This window comes from Brienomyrus brachyistius, chromosome 3 (genome assembly GCF_023856365.1).
Source record: "Brienomyrus brachyistius isolate T26 chromosome 3, BBRACH_0.4, whole genome shotgun sequence".
NCBI classification, from domain to species: domain Eukaryota; kingdom Metazoa; phylum Chordata; class Actinopteri; order Osteoglossiformes; family Mormyridae; genus Brienomyrus; species Brienomyrus brachyistius.
Genome location: NC_064535.1, coordinates 12,680,374 through 12,697,962, shown reverse-complemented (window position 1 = coordinate 12,697,962; position 17,589 = coordinate 12,680,374). Strand labels below are relative to the sequence as shown.

The 17,589-nt window shown below is 48.9% G+C and overlaps 1 protein-coding gene across 4 annotated transcripts; it reads right to left on the bottom strand.

Annotated features, from left to right (window-relative positions):
* Nucleotides 1-413: 413 nt before the first annotated feature.
* marchf8 (membrane-associated ring finger (C3HC4) 8) lies at nucleotides 414-16,713 on the bottom strand. Of its 4 annotated transcripts, XM_049007841.1 has the most exons (8): nucleotides 16,311-16,713; nucleotides 10,633-10,823; nucleotides 5,998-6,077; nucleotides 5,250-5,831; nucleotides 3,850-4,030; nucleotides 3,403-3,538; nucleotides 3,150-3,164; nucleotides 414-2,583 (listed from the first exon to the last, which is right to left on the bottom strand). In XM_049007841.1, the coding sequence occupies exons 2-8, from the start codon at nucleotides 10,726-10,728 to the stop codon at nucleotides 2,282-2,284; spliced, it is 1,392 nt and encodes a 463-aa protein (XP_048863798.1). In that variant the 5' UTR covers nucleotides 10,729-10,823; nucleotides 16,311-16,713; the 3' UTR covers nucleotides 414-2,281. The 4 variants fall into 4 exon arrangements, with proteins under 4 accessions (XP_048863798.1, XP_048863799.1, XP_048863800.1 ...); XM_049007842.1 differs by lacking the exon at nucleotides 3,150-3,164 and having other exon boundaries at nucleotides 16,311-16,703; XM_049007843.1 differs by lacking the exon at nucleotides 5,250-5,831 and having other exon boundaries at nucleotides 16,311-16,681.
* Between the last annotated feature and the right edge of the window lie 876 nt (nucleotides 16,714-17,589).

Genomic DNA, 17,589 nt, shown 5'->3' with positions numbered 1-17,589 from the left:
GCTGATATCCCAGTAACCCCAGCTTCACAGAAACCCTCTCACCTTCTTCTTCTTCTGGTGAGAATCATGGTAGCAGCATGCCAAAGGCACTAACTCCCCTTAAACACCCTAAACCATCTGGGAGACATCATCCCTCCAGCATGTCCTGGGTGATTCCCAGGGCCCTCCTCCCCATGGCCCGTGTCTGAACAGTTCCTCAAGGAGCTGTCCATGGAGAATCTGTATAAGATGCCCAAACCACCTCAACTGACTCATCTCTATCCAAAGGACTGGCAGCTCAATTTCTAGGTCTCTCTGGAACCTCAAACTCCTCACCATGTCATAAAGAGCCCAGAAACCCAGCAAACAAACCTCAAAAACTAATACATGCATAATAAAGATGAGAAACCTCAAATCAATAGAGAACTAAAAGGTGTTAATATTAAACTTTATTACATTTTGAAAATAACGCCAACATGAATATTTTAAATAGCACACTCAACTCAAACACAAAGGACTCAGTCACAAAGTAAAGTTACAGAGTGTGGAACAGTATCAGTACAGTAATAAGAGCTAACAGGGTCGGATGATTGACACATCAGTCACACACATACACAGCCTCATATGAGAGAGACAGTAGAGTTATTAACCATAGGAAAGGCTTGAAAAGCTGTCTAAAAGGTCACCTGGCACAGAGGCTTCGCTCGCATTAAGTGAATATGAATGGTTACTTTGGAAATGACTTTATTAAAAGGTACAAGTCCCATGAAAACAGGCCAAACAGTACATCTGGCCACACCACATGGCCAGGATTCCTAACTGTGAAACTGTTTCACTGCCTCTGGCCACACCACATGGCCAGGATTCCTAACTGTGAAACTGTTTCACTGCCTCTGGCCACTTCAGAGCCTTCCAACAACACAAGGAGCCCTGCTCCTCGGTCATTATCAAAAGCCTCAATTACCACTTCACAAGACTGACATTTACCAGAGGGCACAGAAAACCAAACACCTTAACAGCACACAGTCTGCAGGCTACTGGTCACACATATCGAGGCAGAAAAGAGGGTTATGGTGATTGTGGGCCAAACCCAGATTTTTCTCAATTACTGATTTACAATAAGAGCAGTTTTTTTTTTTTTTTTTTAAACTGTTTGACAATGTATACCGGGACACCATAACATTCCTCAACAGATGGCAGCATTGTTCTCTTGCCTGAAATGGTCCTCAGTGCAACAGCAGGTAAGGCAACATGAAAATGCAGAGAAAACCACTCTGCTTAGTGTTAGGGTCAGGCTTGCTACAAATAGAGCCCCTGTATTATGGAGACTGATCTCAGAAAACACTGCTTCTAGAGAGCGCTGATCTAGTACGGGCTTTCTGGCTACAACCTCCAGAGAGAAAGGCTGTACTCTCAGACTTCCACCCAGAGAGGCCAAAGGCTACACCATCTGCTCCGCACAAGGCCTCACAGCCTGGGCACAGTGTACAACAGCAGCGACTAAAGACAAAGAACAATACAGGGCAACAGCTGCTGGCTTACTGGCTTATCAAGGTCATGCCAGATGAAGTCAGCCAACAGGCCTGCAGGGGTCATTACAGATGAATTATGGGAAATGACTTAGCAACATTAAAATCAGTAGGCTTACAAATACACAAACTAGATAAACAGAATGAAGAAGAGATCTTCAATAACATACTTACGATTAAAAATAGACAAACTGACAGAAGTCAAAGGTTACAGGTGTCCTGCGTCCTACAGCAGACAACCAGCTCAGCCGAGGTTTGCTTCATCCTAACTGCAGGAAACTTACTTCCTTCTTTATGGAAAGTGCGTGTAAAATCTGTCACGCCCTCAAGCAAAAGACAAGTTCTGATTGGTTCCAAGTGGTCAAAATACAGCATGATATAAATATGTAACAAATACAAAAATCATTCTTGGACCCAGGTATTTGTGACTAGGTACGACTCCCACTATTTCTGAAAACTGGAACGAGTACTTCTGGAGGAATTTGTTGTTCTTAATCCCTTTTCTGACAAAGACGTATGTCTGGGATACAAAAGCCATAGAAAACAGGAATATTTCAGTTGAACTTCAAGTTTTCCTCTTTAAATTACATACACGTTATAAAGCAATTTATATAAAAAGTGCATGAGCAGATGAGGGATGTGTAGCGCTGGGATTGCGGGACTCTGCTCACGGCCTGGTCCTCACACACGTGCCCATGGCCAAAAGTCCCCACCACAGTGCTACCACTGACCACTGCAGTACAGTTCCAGCAGGGGGCGCTGCAGAAAGCCACTCAGATGTGCAGGATTTCCACACTGTAGTCCTCCGTCTCCGTGTACTGGGATGAGTTTGTGTCCGGCGGCATGGGTGCCAAGGCCTCCTTGTCACAGGGAGGCTCGCTGGGCGCTGGCTTCTGGAATACGATGTTCCTGGGCACCTGTGGCCGATTCTGCACATATATCACTCGGTTGTAGGCCTTGAGTCGACGCCACAGCTGCACGTAGACCTTGCACTGCACGTACATGAACACAAGTCCGCCCGTGAAGCCGATTGCTACCACCACCAGCTTAGTCCAGAAGGGCCACTCCAGGATCCCTGTAAGCAGAATCCATGGCAAACAGGTCAGAAGGCACAGCATTCAAGGTCAAAAGCTACAAGGAGGACAACAATAAAACAAACTTCAGAAGCTACATTTGACCTGGTCAGATTCCCAAGATGCACTGCCATCAGTATATATTTTAATAATGCCCCTTAAATCGCAGCCTTCCAGTTCTGCATCACATGGTCAGGGTAATGGGCAAGGTTTGAGGTTCCTGAGTCACTTCACTACCCAGCCCCTTTAATTTTTCAGCAAATCACAAAGTGCCATGCATAAGGGCCAGCTGGAGCACCAATCGCATGCAAGCGGCGGCCTGACAGAGCTACCGAGGTGCCCTGGCAGTTCAAACAGATGCTTTCAGGAAAGCTATGCACTATTATCTGCACATCTGCACTGCATCACCAACAGTTCCAGCTGTTACAGAAACAGCCCACGTTGATGGGCAAGGGGTGAACTGACTGGCCATCAGGGGGCAGCGTTACACACACGGAGTTTACAGGAACCCAGAGAGCATGTGATATGGCATTTTAACAAATGGCATGCAATGAGAAGAAGCCTTTACCTGGAATTCTTCTGGCTGCATGGTCAAAAAAAGGTCAAGCTTAATACATTACTGAAAGATGCGGTTTATACAGAGAAGGTGATCTACAGCAGGCAGACATTAGATATGGCAGTCCCCAGATTTGAACAGAGAAGCAGGTAACGCGATATTGGGATGAATAAATGACAGGGGGCGCTGTGGTCGGCTGGCCTCAAGTGAGAATGACAGATGGCAGATGACAGCCAGCGCTCCAGCTACGTGCCGTTGGCCTGACCTGTTTTGATCTCCTCGGCGGTGCGGTCGATGAGCACGTACAGGGACCACACCACGCAGGTGATGGCGATGATGTGGAAGGTGACGGAGCACACGATCTTCCGCCGCTCGCTGGGCGCCATCTGCAGCTTCTCCCACTGCAGACAGGAGTAGACGCCCGTGCTCATGTCACACCATGACCAGCTAATTGCTATGCACCAGGCCATCCCCAGAGGCTCCAGGAGGGGAGGGGCACAGCGCCCCCTACTTCCTCAGTCAAGTGGTGCAGCCCAGAGCGTTGCCCGGCAGACCTCCCCAAATGCAGCGGCCCCATCCCTTCCCTTAAGCACAAAAAGAGGTTTTGATTGCAGGCAAGGCTAAATAAAACCTGACTGTATGGAGTTCCCTACCAGGCACCCCCCTAGCTGACTGGCTGGACCTACCCCCCCCACTTGGGGAGAATCCTCACCTTACTTAGAGGCTTCAGCTTGGTCTCCATGACGAAGTGGTACTTGCAGAGCTCGCAGCAGCGCGTGTCTGAGCTCTTGATCCACTGCTGCAGGCAGGCCTGATGCACAAAGCGCAGGCTGCCGGTGCAGAGGCAGGGGCTGATCAGCGGACTGTCCTCATCGCCGTCACAATGGCAGATCCTGCCCGGGGTGGGGGGAGGTATTAGCAGCAGGCTGTGCGGTCTGCTGGCTCATACCTTCTACCTCATGATACCCTACAGCGCCCACCAGTGGCAAGGTGGTGCAATGCAACAGAATGGCCAAAAGAAGCTAGCTGCACCAGTGTGGTAGGGGCAGCTTTACAGAGACACTAAAAATCACTTTAAAAGTTATAAGACAATCACCTCCCTCTGTCTCCCCTGTCATGAAAGTTGCACTGTGGTTTCAGGAGGAATGTTACTTTAGTGCACTGGGTACTGTACACTGCTGAGATCACTATAGTGTTTTACTTGACTTGACACTTGGCTCTTCCCAGAATGCTAAGGAGAGCAGATGCTGTCAGCTTTCATAGTTAGAATCCACAAAGTCACTATAAACCACCCTAATAGAGGAGGAGATCAAGCAGGAGGAGAAGCAAAAGGTCACTTGGACAAAGCAGGAGATCACCCTAGGAGAGGAGGTTAAGTAGGAGGTCTCCCTGCGAGAGAGAGAAGTCAAGCACAAGGTTACCCAGAGAGAGGAGGTGGTCAAGCAGGAGGTCACCCTAAGAAAGAAGGCCAAGCAAGAGGTCACACAGAGAGAGGAGGCCACCCTGAAATAGGGAGAGATCACCCTGAGAGAAAGAGAGGTCAAACAGGGTGTCACCCTGAGAGAGGAGCAGGTCATGCAGGGGATCATCAGATATAGGAAGAGGTCAAACAAGAGGTCACCCAGAGAGAGCAGGAGGCCACCCTGAAATAGGGAGAGGTCACTCAGAGAGGAGGAGGTTCAAGCTGGAGGTCACCCTGAGAGAGGAGGAGGTAAAGCAAAAGGTCACTCTGAGACTACAGGTAAACTTGAAGAATAGTAGCCAACATCCGATAAGCTGGACCAGCTGCAAGGTCCTTACAACAGAGACAGCTTGGAGGTAGAGAAGGTGCTTGTAAGACCGGAGTAATGTGCAGGTTAGGTGTCATTCACTCTGCACAGGGGCTCCACATGGAGGTCACGTAGGTGGGGACACAGACCACCCCTCATCACTCAGAGGGGCAGAACAACCTCGGGGTCATGTTTATATGCGATGAGCAGCAAAATATACTAACAAGCAAACTGCAGACTCAAAGACAAACAGGCAGAGGAGGCAGGAGACAGGAGGAGGTGGGGAAGCCATAGCAGGACGCAGGAAGCGGGATGCAGGGGAGGCACAGCGCAGAGCACCAACCTGCAACAATCAGCTGACAGCGAGTAGGGAGAGAGCGGGACAGTTTTGTCTGACGGGGCAGAGGAGCAGCGATCCAGATCACTGTCCCCCTCTGGGGAGCAAAGAGGAGCCACCGGGGGCCACCTGGGCCGCTCAAGGGACGCGTCATCATCACTGAGCGGCTCGCTGACCCCCAGGATGCAGCTTGAGGACTTGGAGACGTGCAGACCGCATGCAAAGCTGCCCAGGCTTCCCACGTTGGAGGGGTGGGGCGCGGGGGCAAGTATCCCCGTCAGCCCTCCGATCAGCTGGCAGGTGTTGGAGAGCAGGGGGGCGAGGGCGGGCGGGGCCAGCTCGCCGTCGGAGCTCGGCCTGTCGATAAAGCGAAGCCCGTGGGAGAGGTTGCCCGGCCGGGGGCCCACGTCGTCCAGCGAGCGGGAGGAACGCAGCGGGCCGCCCGCCCGCAGCAGCGAGAGCCAATCAGGGCTCAAAGGGGAAGAGGCCAGGCACAGAGCGGTCACTGGGGGTCCCCCGCAGGGAGGGAGCACCACCGCAGTCTGCAGCGGCTGCTGGGGGCCCGCACGCACTGCCGTCGCATGAGAGCTGCATGCAGGAGGGGGCCAATCGGATGCGAGAAAAAGGGGGGAAAAGAAAATGAAGGCAAAAGACAGACAGCCACGACAAAGGCAGAGCGACAGGGCCGGCGGATATGCGGGGGGGGCCACATTTGGCGTCCGGGGAGCAGGCGGAGTGGCCTGTCCCAACGCACCTGCAGATGTCCTGGATGGACGGCGTGACGGAGGTCCTAGGCAGGTTGCAGGGCACGGTAGCAGAGGTGGGACTTCCTGCCTGAAAGCCAATCAAACAATGATTCTGGTGAATAAAGTCCTGTGGTCATCATCTGACGGGGAGGTGTGGTGCTTCATTTTTGCTGACTATTCCAAAAGCCTTTCTGAATACAACTAACTGTGGCTCAGCTCTCCAAACGCGTGCACGCAGACACCCGCTGACACAGGGCTCCACCTAGGACTAACTGGGGCTTTGGCTGTATACAATCCCCGTGATGAGGAACTGGAAACAGCAGCATGTTTCACTTCCCCATTGTTGACACTGTTCATTAGCCATATGTGAAGTTCATTTGACACACTGACACACTGCCCCCTGCTGGCAGACAGCTCTGAGACTGAACTCGCATGGAGTCTCCTTTTGTCAATATGGCAACCCTGTATAGCGAAGCGAGGTGTAGCTACCCGGGAATGTGACGGGCAGGAACACCCAGCAGGCCGTCACCCTGCACTCCACCCCGCACAGCGAGGCCAGGAGCACAACAGCCAATGGAAACCCGCAGCTGGTTACCCGAAACAGGGGTGATCTGTCGTTGTGAGGGCTGGGGTGCTTCCCAGATCTCCAGGGGCCAATGGCTCTACAGTGGTACTTCAGTGACACTGGACTAACCTGCTGTACGCGTTCCTGTAGCCGTTACAGCTCTTAATGTCAACAGCATGGAACAGCATGATCGATTTCACATGGGGGCGTGTTCAGTGAGGCCTGGTTTAGGGTGCGATTTCTTCAGCTTGCTGCTCAGCCATCCAAGGAACAGCGAGGCCTGACAGCAGACAGTGTTTTACTTAACTGCCTGCCTACATCTATGCCAAAGCCAACAGCCAGCAGTGAGCTGCAGCTCTGACCTGCAGTTCACCCCACTGGCTCTAGGGGGACTAGAGTGAGAGCACATTCTGTCATCATAGCATTTACATAAAAACCATGATGAAGCTGCAACATGAGGTTCAGGCAGATCATCCAGCCAGCATCAAAACGACATTCATACTTATTGTTATTAGCAATTTTGCAAAGTGATCAGAATGTCTAAGGTGAGCAGTGACACAGTAAGGATTTGGTAACATGGTGCACTGGCATGCAGTGTCTCTGGGAGACAGAGCAGCATGTTCAGCGGTGACTTGGTGGGACATGGGGGCCCTTTTCACAAGCTCACATCCCAACAGAAAGTGACAACTCCACCTTCCGCCTGTTAGTAAGCTTCAAACACACCCACCGCATGCCCTGCTGCTGCTGTCCGGAGCCGAAAGCCGACCTCACGGGCTCGCTGATCTCACCAGACTGACATGGAGGAGCCCCCTTACTTAGACAGAGAGCCAGTGTTATCTTCCTGAGCAGGCAGAGATAAGCGGACTGAGTGGCACTCAGAGGGCACTTAAAAGGACGCACTCAGGTCACAACACCAAACTCAGGCAGCGCTGCAGCCTCTCTAGCTTCCTGCGAGATTGACACTAAGCTGTTTAATGGGGTAACAATGGTATCACATCCCCACCCCCATCTCAGCATGCTGACAGGGGCACACACAGCAGAGCCTGATGGGAAACAGGGTGTTAAAGTCATTCACGGCATTTATTATGCATTATTATTTTGTCTTATTATTGTACATTTATCATTGAATATTTCATTGAAGTCACAGTAATATCTATTTCATTTAGCAATAATGTGTAAATCAAGACCCCTATGTTGATTGTGTTGGTATGACTGTGCGTTAAGACGCAGTCACTTGTATTTTTTGGAAGAAGTTGAATAGAAGGAAGGATTATAAAAACATGGAGCAAAACAGTTTCTGATAATGCTAGTGGAAACTGAACCACTCTTCATTTTTAAATGATTCTATAAAGAAAAGTGTATTTTACTTACATTTACAAATAAAGATTTTTTGTTGTATTTTACCACTTTGCACGTGTCCATTACTTCACTTGAACACTTCAAGGAATGGCACAGATACTGGATCTGTCGGCATAACACAGAGCACCTGGATCGACACTGAGAAGGTCTGACAGCTGTCACATGGCAGCAGCTTGGACCCTCACCCATCCCTCATGCAGCAGCTCTGTGGTCTGGGCCGGACGGCCACTCTTCGCGAAACATGCTTCCTTCCTGCATTCTCAAGCACTACGGTGTCACATTACCCCCCCGGGATATGAGAGAAACCACACCTGCACTCGTCCCCCCCCCATCATGTACACAATCCCTCCTACTGCAATCCCTCCTGCTTCAGTAATAAGACTTTCAACGCAGGGCAGTCAGAAGAACGCAGACCATTCTCTGTGAGGGGAACAGTTAAACTAACAGACATCTCCAAAAAAATCACTGGTAGTGCAGGCATGCAGGAGCGCAAGAGTCAGAATGATGCCAAAAAATAGACTTTTAAAACCAACTTTTGTACCTTGGTATCAATGCCAAATCAAAATTAAACTGATACTACTGAACCTTTACCGATAGTGCAGATTCGGAAGGCCCGCTATGAGATTTGCACACTTTACGAAGTTACAAGACACACTCAAAAATGATAGGATCATACCATTTAAAATGTTTGGCACTGGTATATGGGACAATGTTAGCGTATACTCTATAGTGGACTGGCATCCCCTTCAGAGTGAACCCCAGCCTTGTGCCCTGTGCGGTCTGGCATAAGCTCCAGGCCCCCCAGTGAACCCCAGCCAGGAAGAGCAAACAGAAGTGGCTGTATGATCCACAGAACATGATTTCAACGGAGTGAAATGTCTCCTATTGGAGGGAAGAGGTATTGCTGGTACTACCCCATGAGACATAAAGCTGGCTGAAGCCTTCCTGGAAAGCAGATCCTAATTCAGAATCCTGAACCCCTCTCCCCCCTGGAGGTGCCAAACGCATCCGTCTACCTTAACTACAGTTTGCACACAGAAAGCACCAGCGAACAGGCCAGTATAGCAGGTGCCGCGACAGTGAAATGGCCACGAGGACGGCCAGATCCTCCGCATCGCATTCACATGAGAAATGAAAGCCAACCGTTCAGTTTGTCCACGCGACAAAGAGCCACTTGTGTGCGGAGATGAAGGTTAGGCTCTGCCTGGAATCGGTAAATGATTGGCTGAAGTGTGTGTGCCAGCAGCCTCTGGCATCATGACAGCTGGGCCCAGAAGGAATAAAAAGAGGAGCTTGTTTTTTCCCTTAATAGGAAAAGAGGACTGGGGTCCCCAAATGTACCTCATGGTAGCCCCAGGTGGAGAGGGAACGCTTTAGGGTGCTGAGGTACTCACACAGCCAGTCTGTGCTCAGGTTCCTACAAGCCACAGAAGATCATGTCACTAGGGAGATGGACATAACACAATGGCTCTACTGGGTACAGCGCTGTCTGTGTACAGTCCAGCAACAGCTACACTACGGTAACACGGTATACTGCGGTATCTTCAGTCACCCTGCTCAGCAAACTGTATCGTGAGGAGCCCATCACACACGAACTGCTGCTTTTGAATAGACCTGTATACCGCAGTATATATAGTGAGTGGCTCAGTGGGCTAAGCCTCTGTGCCTGTGATCAGAAGGTCGTCAGTTCTGCAGGTCCTTGAATGAAGCCCTTAACCCTCAGCTCCTTGGGCACTGCAATGAGTGGCTGCCCTTCGCAACCAGCTTACTCTCACCGACAGAGAGCAAGTTGAGGGAGACATAAAGAAAATTCTCACTAGGATTAATAAAGTAATTATTATTATTATTATTATTATTATTATTATTATTAAACGTCTGCAATACATAATTCAAGAACAGTTAGGCAGCGCCAAAAGCTGCACGGTGCCCCGTGTTTCACAGAGTACAGTGACACTTGGCACTGGCACAGCACTGGCTCAGCAGTGGCACAGAGCCTCAGAGCGCAATGTGCTGAATTTAGCACATGGGTATGGTGACGGGAGAAGAAGCTGCGCAGGCCAGCGCAGTGTGTGCAGACCACACTCCACGCCCAGAGACGGCTTTGGAGACAAAGGGAAGCTCTCACGTTACCTACAACACATAAGCTCTGACAGATTTTAACCGTATTCCATCTGTGGGGACTCTCTGCTGATAACTATTCCCATAACTAATTTACATAAGTAATTTACAAACTGAGCTGTTATTTCTGTTACCTACAGTGTAGGTGAAAGGCCAATAAAACAAATAAATCTCAGAGTAAAGTACGACAGCTGGATCAATGTTAGCTACCATTAGACAGCGGTTCTCATATCTGAATGTAGCTTATGATTTGCATGTCAGGTTTACCGTGGAAGTAAAAAAGAAGCGTTAATAAAGGACCATCACAAAGCATGGGGTCAAGCTACATTACTGGTAAACATCCAGGTCAGGTAATGTGCGAGATGGCGACTGCAGTGTGTCTGAATGCATGCATACTGTTCTCACGCATACATATAGTACATACTACGTTAACAGTCAAGTAATTTAAGATGCATCCTGTGTTTGCTATTCAGCTGAGCTGGAGACTTGCAGATATGAGCGGTCACATCTCGCACGAGGTGGAGAGGACAATTGCAGGTGGCTGTTAGGTGGAGCCCGAAACCTCCCTCTCAGACAGACCCCCCCCACCCCCAGCTCTCACCTGCCGGTCGCGCTCCTTGGTCTTGCTGCTTCCCGACAGGCGGGAGGAAGTGACATCACGGGGGATGACGGAGACGTGGTGCAGCGGCATATTCATCCCAGCTGATCGGGGGGAGGGAGGGGGGGGGGCTCACACACTGGGCAGCCGTCCCTGCGCCAGCCGCATGCCGCACTGAGGCACGTGGCGCCGATCTGCAAGCATACATACGGTGCTGTTAACCGCGGGCCGGCCGGAGAGAGAGCAGTCATGGGCAGAGATACGCGTCTGAGCCGCCATCGCACACATGTGCGGTTCTACACTGTGGCCCTACGGAAGGGTCTCGAGAACCACCATATGGATTCGGTGCTGTCAGACATAGCCTGGTTTAAGCCACGGGGAACCAACATGTGACCAGTGAGAAATGGATAACACCACCAATTGAGTCCTCCCTCTCCCCGGCTATCTTCCTCCACTGTGGGTGACATGAGCACTGCACAATATATCAGACAACATATCGGTATTGGCCAATATGCGTTAGAAAAACATCACATCAGGATCAGTGTGACATGTCAGTGTTGGCCGATGCTGATGGCCTATATTTAAATTTTATCGACGTTCAAAGTTAGCTACATCAGAGCTGGAGACATAACTACTAAAATAATAGAGACGGACAATTAGCAATTTTCCGCAAGAGATTTCGCCATGATCACCACTTGCCACTTTCAATAAGGGACGCTACCAAAGATTAGCAGGTTATCGTTATCGGTGCTATTAGATAAAGCCGTCTCAGCTATATATATATTATGAGAATTTTCAGTAATCATGGAGCTTCACTGGCACAGAAGAGGAAACGGAGGCCATACATGAAGGGCCATCCTTTCTGAGGCAGGTCGTTTCACTTCCAGCATCTTGTGGCTGAGTGGACTGTGCTATGCTGGACCGTATCCCATCGTTCTCTCCATCGAGACACTCACACATGTATAATGTTGAGAGCAAAGCTTGAGGTCCGAGGGTCAGGCTACTTATAAAGCGCCTCTGGAGCACTTTGGGGAGAGGGGGGGGGGGGGGTTAAGGGTCTTGCTCAAGGGCTCAACAGAAATGTGATTAGTCTGCTGAAGCTGGAACTCCAACCAGTGACCTTCCAATCACAGGCACAGAGGCTTAACGCGCTGAACCACAAACCGCCCCCACAGTCTGGCCGTTCTGGATGCCAGCCTCAGCACAAGGAGAGCCTTCAGGGGTTCCGCTCAGTGGTTCCTCCAACTTGAGGGATGCGCTTTTACAACTCAATGGATCGGTTTAGCGACTTGGGTACTTTGATGGATTTGTATAGCTTTTGCAACTCACTGTGAAACACATGCAGGTGAAAGCAAAGCTGAAGTCCAAGGGAAGGGTCAGCCATTTATCCTGTGCCCCTGGAACAGATTTCAGGGTTAAGGGTCTTTGCCTAAGCCCCATGTGTGACACAATAACTGGAATAATGCTGCGTCATATCTGCAGCAGGTTTGAGGGGGGAGGTGCAGAAGAAGGAACCACAGAAAATCATACAGAGCAAAGGAGGCCATGGAGGCTGACTTTGGGCTTCTCCAATCAATAACAACGTGGCTCACCGGCCCAAGCACGGCATGCATCTGGGGTCATTCAGGCGAAGGAAGACCTGCGTGATACGTCAGCCCTGCACAAACTGCAACAGCAACAACAACAGTAACACTAACAATGTCCACAACTGTCCCAACACTGCCTCGGAAAAAGGCCCCCTCTTTAACTCAACATCCAAATCCCTATGCTCCTGTGAGGTGCTCATTTCTGGTGGGTAAGACCATGTGACTGACGGCATGATGCCCCAGTGATTACAGGACCATCCACACATGGCTCAAGCCAGCACACACGGCCATGATGACTGTGGCTGGCAATTCTGGATGCTGAATATAGGCCTCCAGAAGGACTTAGGAATAAGCTCCTTAGAATGGCTGTCAAATTACACGACTGGCCATCTTCTCAAAGCATTTACACTCCTAACCAGGTCTTCATGTCTGTGTGTGACGTACTGAGTGAATCCTTAGAAGTAGAAGAGAAGCGGGACAACATTAGTGGGTTACTGGTCATTGACACCAAATTTTGCTGCCAATAAAACCAGGAGAAGGGAATGTTTTACGGCAAGCAAAAATCCATATTCGCAAAACTTTGTGCATATGCTGACAATGGCCAGCTCATTCAAGCATGGTTTAAGCAGAATAATTCATGCAACAATAACATTTATATGCGATAACTTCCATTTTAGTGTGAAAGAACAAAGATTGAAATGTCAGTAAAGCATTTGGAGAGGAAACTCTTTCTAGATTCAGCCTGTAGCTCTTAAAAGTATATCGGTTATCAAATTTTCAGAAATATAGAGACGTAAGTAAAAAGCTGTCCATTACAACTGAGGTACAAAAATAATGGCATCTGCTCAATTTCTGATGCACGACATTCAGGTTTGATGGACTCCCCCAATAATGCGAGGTTAACCATAGATATGCCCAATTTAACCTCTCGAAGTAGCCTAGCCTGTCTTCGTCATCGCTTTGATTTAAATTATTTTGCTTATTGTTGTAAGTAGGGCTGAATGATACTGGGAAAACTTCACAGTGCAACATCTAAAGGGTTCGCGATATATAAGAGTTTTAAATTATATAGCCAAATACTAGAGATTATATCTCTATGGAATGCAAAATATTTCCATACGGCACAAGATTAATATAGTTTCATGACCAGTTCTTCTTTGCTTTTCTTCTCGTCACTTGTTTGTGTTCAATTTCTCAGAAACGCGCCACAGTCTGAGTGAATCAAAAAGCAAGCAGGTGAATTATTGTGAATGTCTCCGAGAGCACATGGACATCTCATACAAAAAAAAAAACACTCCAAAATTTTACATATACTTGACAATGTTGAAAAGGAACCATCATTAAAATGCAAGTCTTTCCAAACTTTGTTTGACTGACCGAAAAAAGTCAGCGCATCTTATTGATGGTGTGAAGGGAACACAGCAGATTATCGCAGTCCTTGCGATATGACAATCGCATGTGCATGAAATGCCATGACAATACTAACATCGCGCATCGTGCAAATTGCTTTGTGTGTCTCGGGTTCACATGTCCACCCTTTGTGTACACCGCTTCTCGAAAGATGATCTGGTTTCCTTTCCCTTTCCAGAAACATGTAACTTAAACATATTAGGGCTGTCAAACCAATTGTTATGTATTTATTGTACTCTGTTATGTATTAAATATAAACAATAGTTTGAATTGTCAAACTAATTGGTAGATTACTCAATTACTGAAATAATTGATAGTGACAGCCCTAATATCAAGCACCTCTAGTAGAAGGTACCCTACAAAAACCCCAGTGCTACCCAAGAACATTCCATAATCTAAGTGGTTTCACTGTGTGGCCATCATAGCATCCTAAGTAAGCACCCACTCACAGCTTCCGCCACTATGCACTGGGAACCACTTTTGGTGGGCTGGGATACCTGGGAGTAGTCAGAGTAGTGACTATTTGTAGATGCCACATAGACCTGTAGGGCGCATTAGCACAGAGGCTGGACCCTCACTTTGATATTCATACAGATGGATGCATTTCCTATTACTCAACAGTAGGATCTGTGGGTCACGAATATATGTCTATAAGCTCTACGCCCACAGAGCAGTTCATACACATAACCACAACGCTGTATACAGACACATGAAGAGTGCGCTGACCTTGTCAACCTCAATCAGAAAGTTGCGGTACCATCTGGGTCACAGGAAAACTGGCCCTTCACTGAAGGAGAGGACAAACACACACCCCAACTGATAGGAAAATAGCACTATGTAACATAAGGGGATGAGACACAGAGGGAAAGTTCTCCTCGACAAAGCAGAGCGAGACAGGGACAGACAGCTCTCCTCGACAAAGCAGGGCGAGACAGGGACAGACAGCTCTCCTCGACAAAGCAGGGCGAGACAGGGACAGACAGCTCTCCTCGAAAAAAGCAGGGGGAGACAGGGACAGACAGCTCTCCTCGACAAAGCAGGGCGAGACAGGGACAGACAGCTCTCCTCGACAAAGCAGAGCGAGACAGGGACAGACAGCTCTCCTCGACAAAGCAGAGCGAGACAGGGACAGACAGCTCTCCTCGACAAAGCAGGGCGCGACAGGGACAGACAGCTCTCCTCGACAAAGCAGGGCGAGACAGGGACAGACAGCTCTCCTCGACAAAGCAGGGCGAGACAGGGACAGACAGCTCTCCTCGACAAAGCAGAGCGAGACAGGGACAGACAGCTCTCCTCGACAAAGCAGGGCGAGACAGGGATAGACAGCTCTCCTCGACAAAGCAGGGCTAGACAGGGAAAGACAGCTCTCCTCGACAAAGCAGGGCGAGACAGGGATAGACAGCTCTCCTCAACAAAGCAGGGCGAGACAGGGACAGACAGCTCTCCTCGACAAAGCAGGGCGAGACAGGGACAGACAGCTCTCCTCGACAAAGCAGAGCGAGACAGGGACAGACAGCTCTCCTCGACAAAGCAGGGCGAGACAGGGACAGACAGCTCTCCTCGACAAAGCAGAGCGAGACAGGGACAGACAGCTCTCCTCGACAAAGCAGGGCGAGACAGGGATAGACAGCTCTCCTCGACAAAGCAGGGCTAGACAGGGATAGACAGCTCTCCTCGACAAAGCAGGGCGAGACAGGGATAGACAGCTCTCCTCGACAAAGCAGGGCGAGACAGGGACAGACAGCTCTCCTCGACAAAGCAGAGCGAGACAGGGACAGACAGCTCTCCTTGACAAAGCAGGGCGAGACAGGGACAGACAGCTCTCCTCGACAAAGCAGAGCGAGACAGGGACAGACAGCTCTCCCCATTTAGATCAGGACACCTGTAATTCCACCAGGGATGTAAGAGCAAGACTATCAGCATGACACAAACACCACACACAATTCTGATACCCAACTTACACACACCATAGGTACCACAATTAAAAATGTGATTCTATTAGTTATACTTAATTATAGTTTCAAATTTCTGCACGTGATTTTAGACAGTTTAAACAGTAATATATTTAGGAAGTGTTACCTTAAGCTGCTAGATTACCCAGCTTTCACACTGTTTTTGTTTTATGCGCAGAGACATCTCCGTTCACTTCATTAACCTGACAAAACTTTCTCATATAATATCCATCCCGTAAGTAGCATGAAACGATGTTGCCCGTTTTTGAACTCGACGTTTATACATATAACTTTCATGCATGATGTAAAAGACCATAAAGAAAAACTAATTCATTCAAATAAACCCAATTTGCATTTTGAAGACAAACGCGTAATGTTCTGCAATGCAAGTTCAGGCGACATAAGAAAGGGAATTTGCAGTACTGCAGTTTAACTCTATGCGATGGCCACTGTGAAGCGGGGGTACCGGGATGAGCTGGCGAGGAGCGGGCCCTGCATCACGGCTTAGCCAGCACTGACAGTAGCTCCCCCAGCTTACTCCACACCGCCTCCCCGGCCCCCGGGTTACCCAACACCATCTCCTCCCAGCCTTATAATAATGTCATTATGGGGCTTACTCTCAAGGCAGGGGAAGAGGATAGAGCAGGAGTTCTCTTCCACACACTACGCACTTCAGCGACTCCGACGGCAAACGAGCACGGGTTTATCGACAGAGGCAGAAAAGGTGACTTACCTGCGGTCCGGAGGCCGAGGCTGGACAGTGTTTGTTTCAGGAAGCCATCGAACAGCTGGCGTCGCCACTTCCGCGTCGAGGTGGAGAGCGCATGCGCGTTTCGCTCCGTACGCCCACACGTGTCAGCTGTATCTAAAGCAGCTTGCTCGTCGTATAGGCGACCTTTGTAACTATGGACTGGTTTGGGCAGTTGTGTACTTTTTTGATATATATATATATCACTACACCCCTCCTGAGTATAGCTGACGATTAACATATCAACACATGTAGTTTCATTCTAATATGTTGACGTGTATAATTTTAACCACTGAAAAATAATCATCGCGGCATACTGAACACGATATCCCACGTGCAATTCACAGTCAACGTAAAACTGCCGATCAACATCCCAGTAACTGTCCACATTACTCCAGCGACGATTCCACTATAAAAACACGACATTCCAGCACTGGCAGTATGCTAAACCGTAGACTGGCTGTGTTCCCAGAATTCACAGTTCACACAAACATTTACTATTTAACGAGCCTTTTCCCATTGAAAGCAGAGGCATACCAGTAATCCCTGTCTTGCTTGGAGGTTTGGAATACCATCAGGCACCTTGTTAGGTGTGAAGCGTTGTAGCTGCGTGGGGTTTTGGTTATATGAATCACGCTTCGCTGTGGGAGGTATTGTGTCACTGGTGCCAAAAAGAACTCGCACACAATAACTTGTACGTAGACACAATGCATAGGAGCTGTATCACACATACTTAGAAAAACAGTCTGTACGATAAAGCTCACAGTTCACGTTACAGATTATATGGTGTAAAATACACTTTAACAATGCACTGGATCTACAGAGGTGGGTCTACAATACCATGACTGCCAGCTTTGGTCAGCTGGCTGGCGTGAGAATTTCAAAACAAGTCTACACATTCATGTACATGGATGTAACAGTTTTATTACCTTGTAAATAGTCTGCAGGGTTTGCAAACACTTTTGATGTAGCTAATTTTAGGTTTACAATGGAATAATATAGATTCGCTGTAAGATTTCTTATGTGCAAGTCAGAAAGTGTGAGTGCCCTGCCAGATGCGTGAGAGTTGGCATCCCTAGAATACCAACTGGTGCTCAGGGGAGGCTCCTTCTTGGACAGACTGCATCACAACAATTGTGGCTGTATCACCCGTGATTGAAGACGAGTGAGTCCGAGCAGCAAAAGCCGTAAGATCTGGCCGTTTGTTTTGTGCTACTTTCACAGCAATGAAACGACTTCCTGTTCTGACCCCCGCACCCTTGCA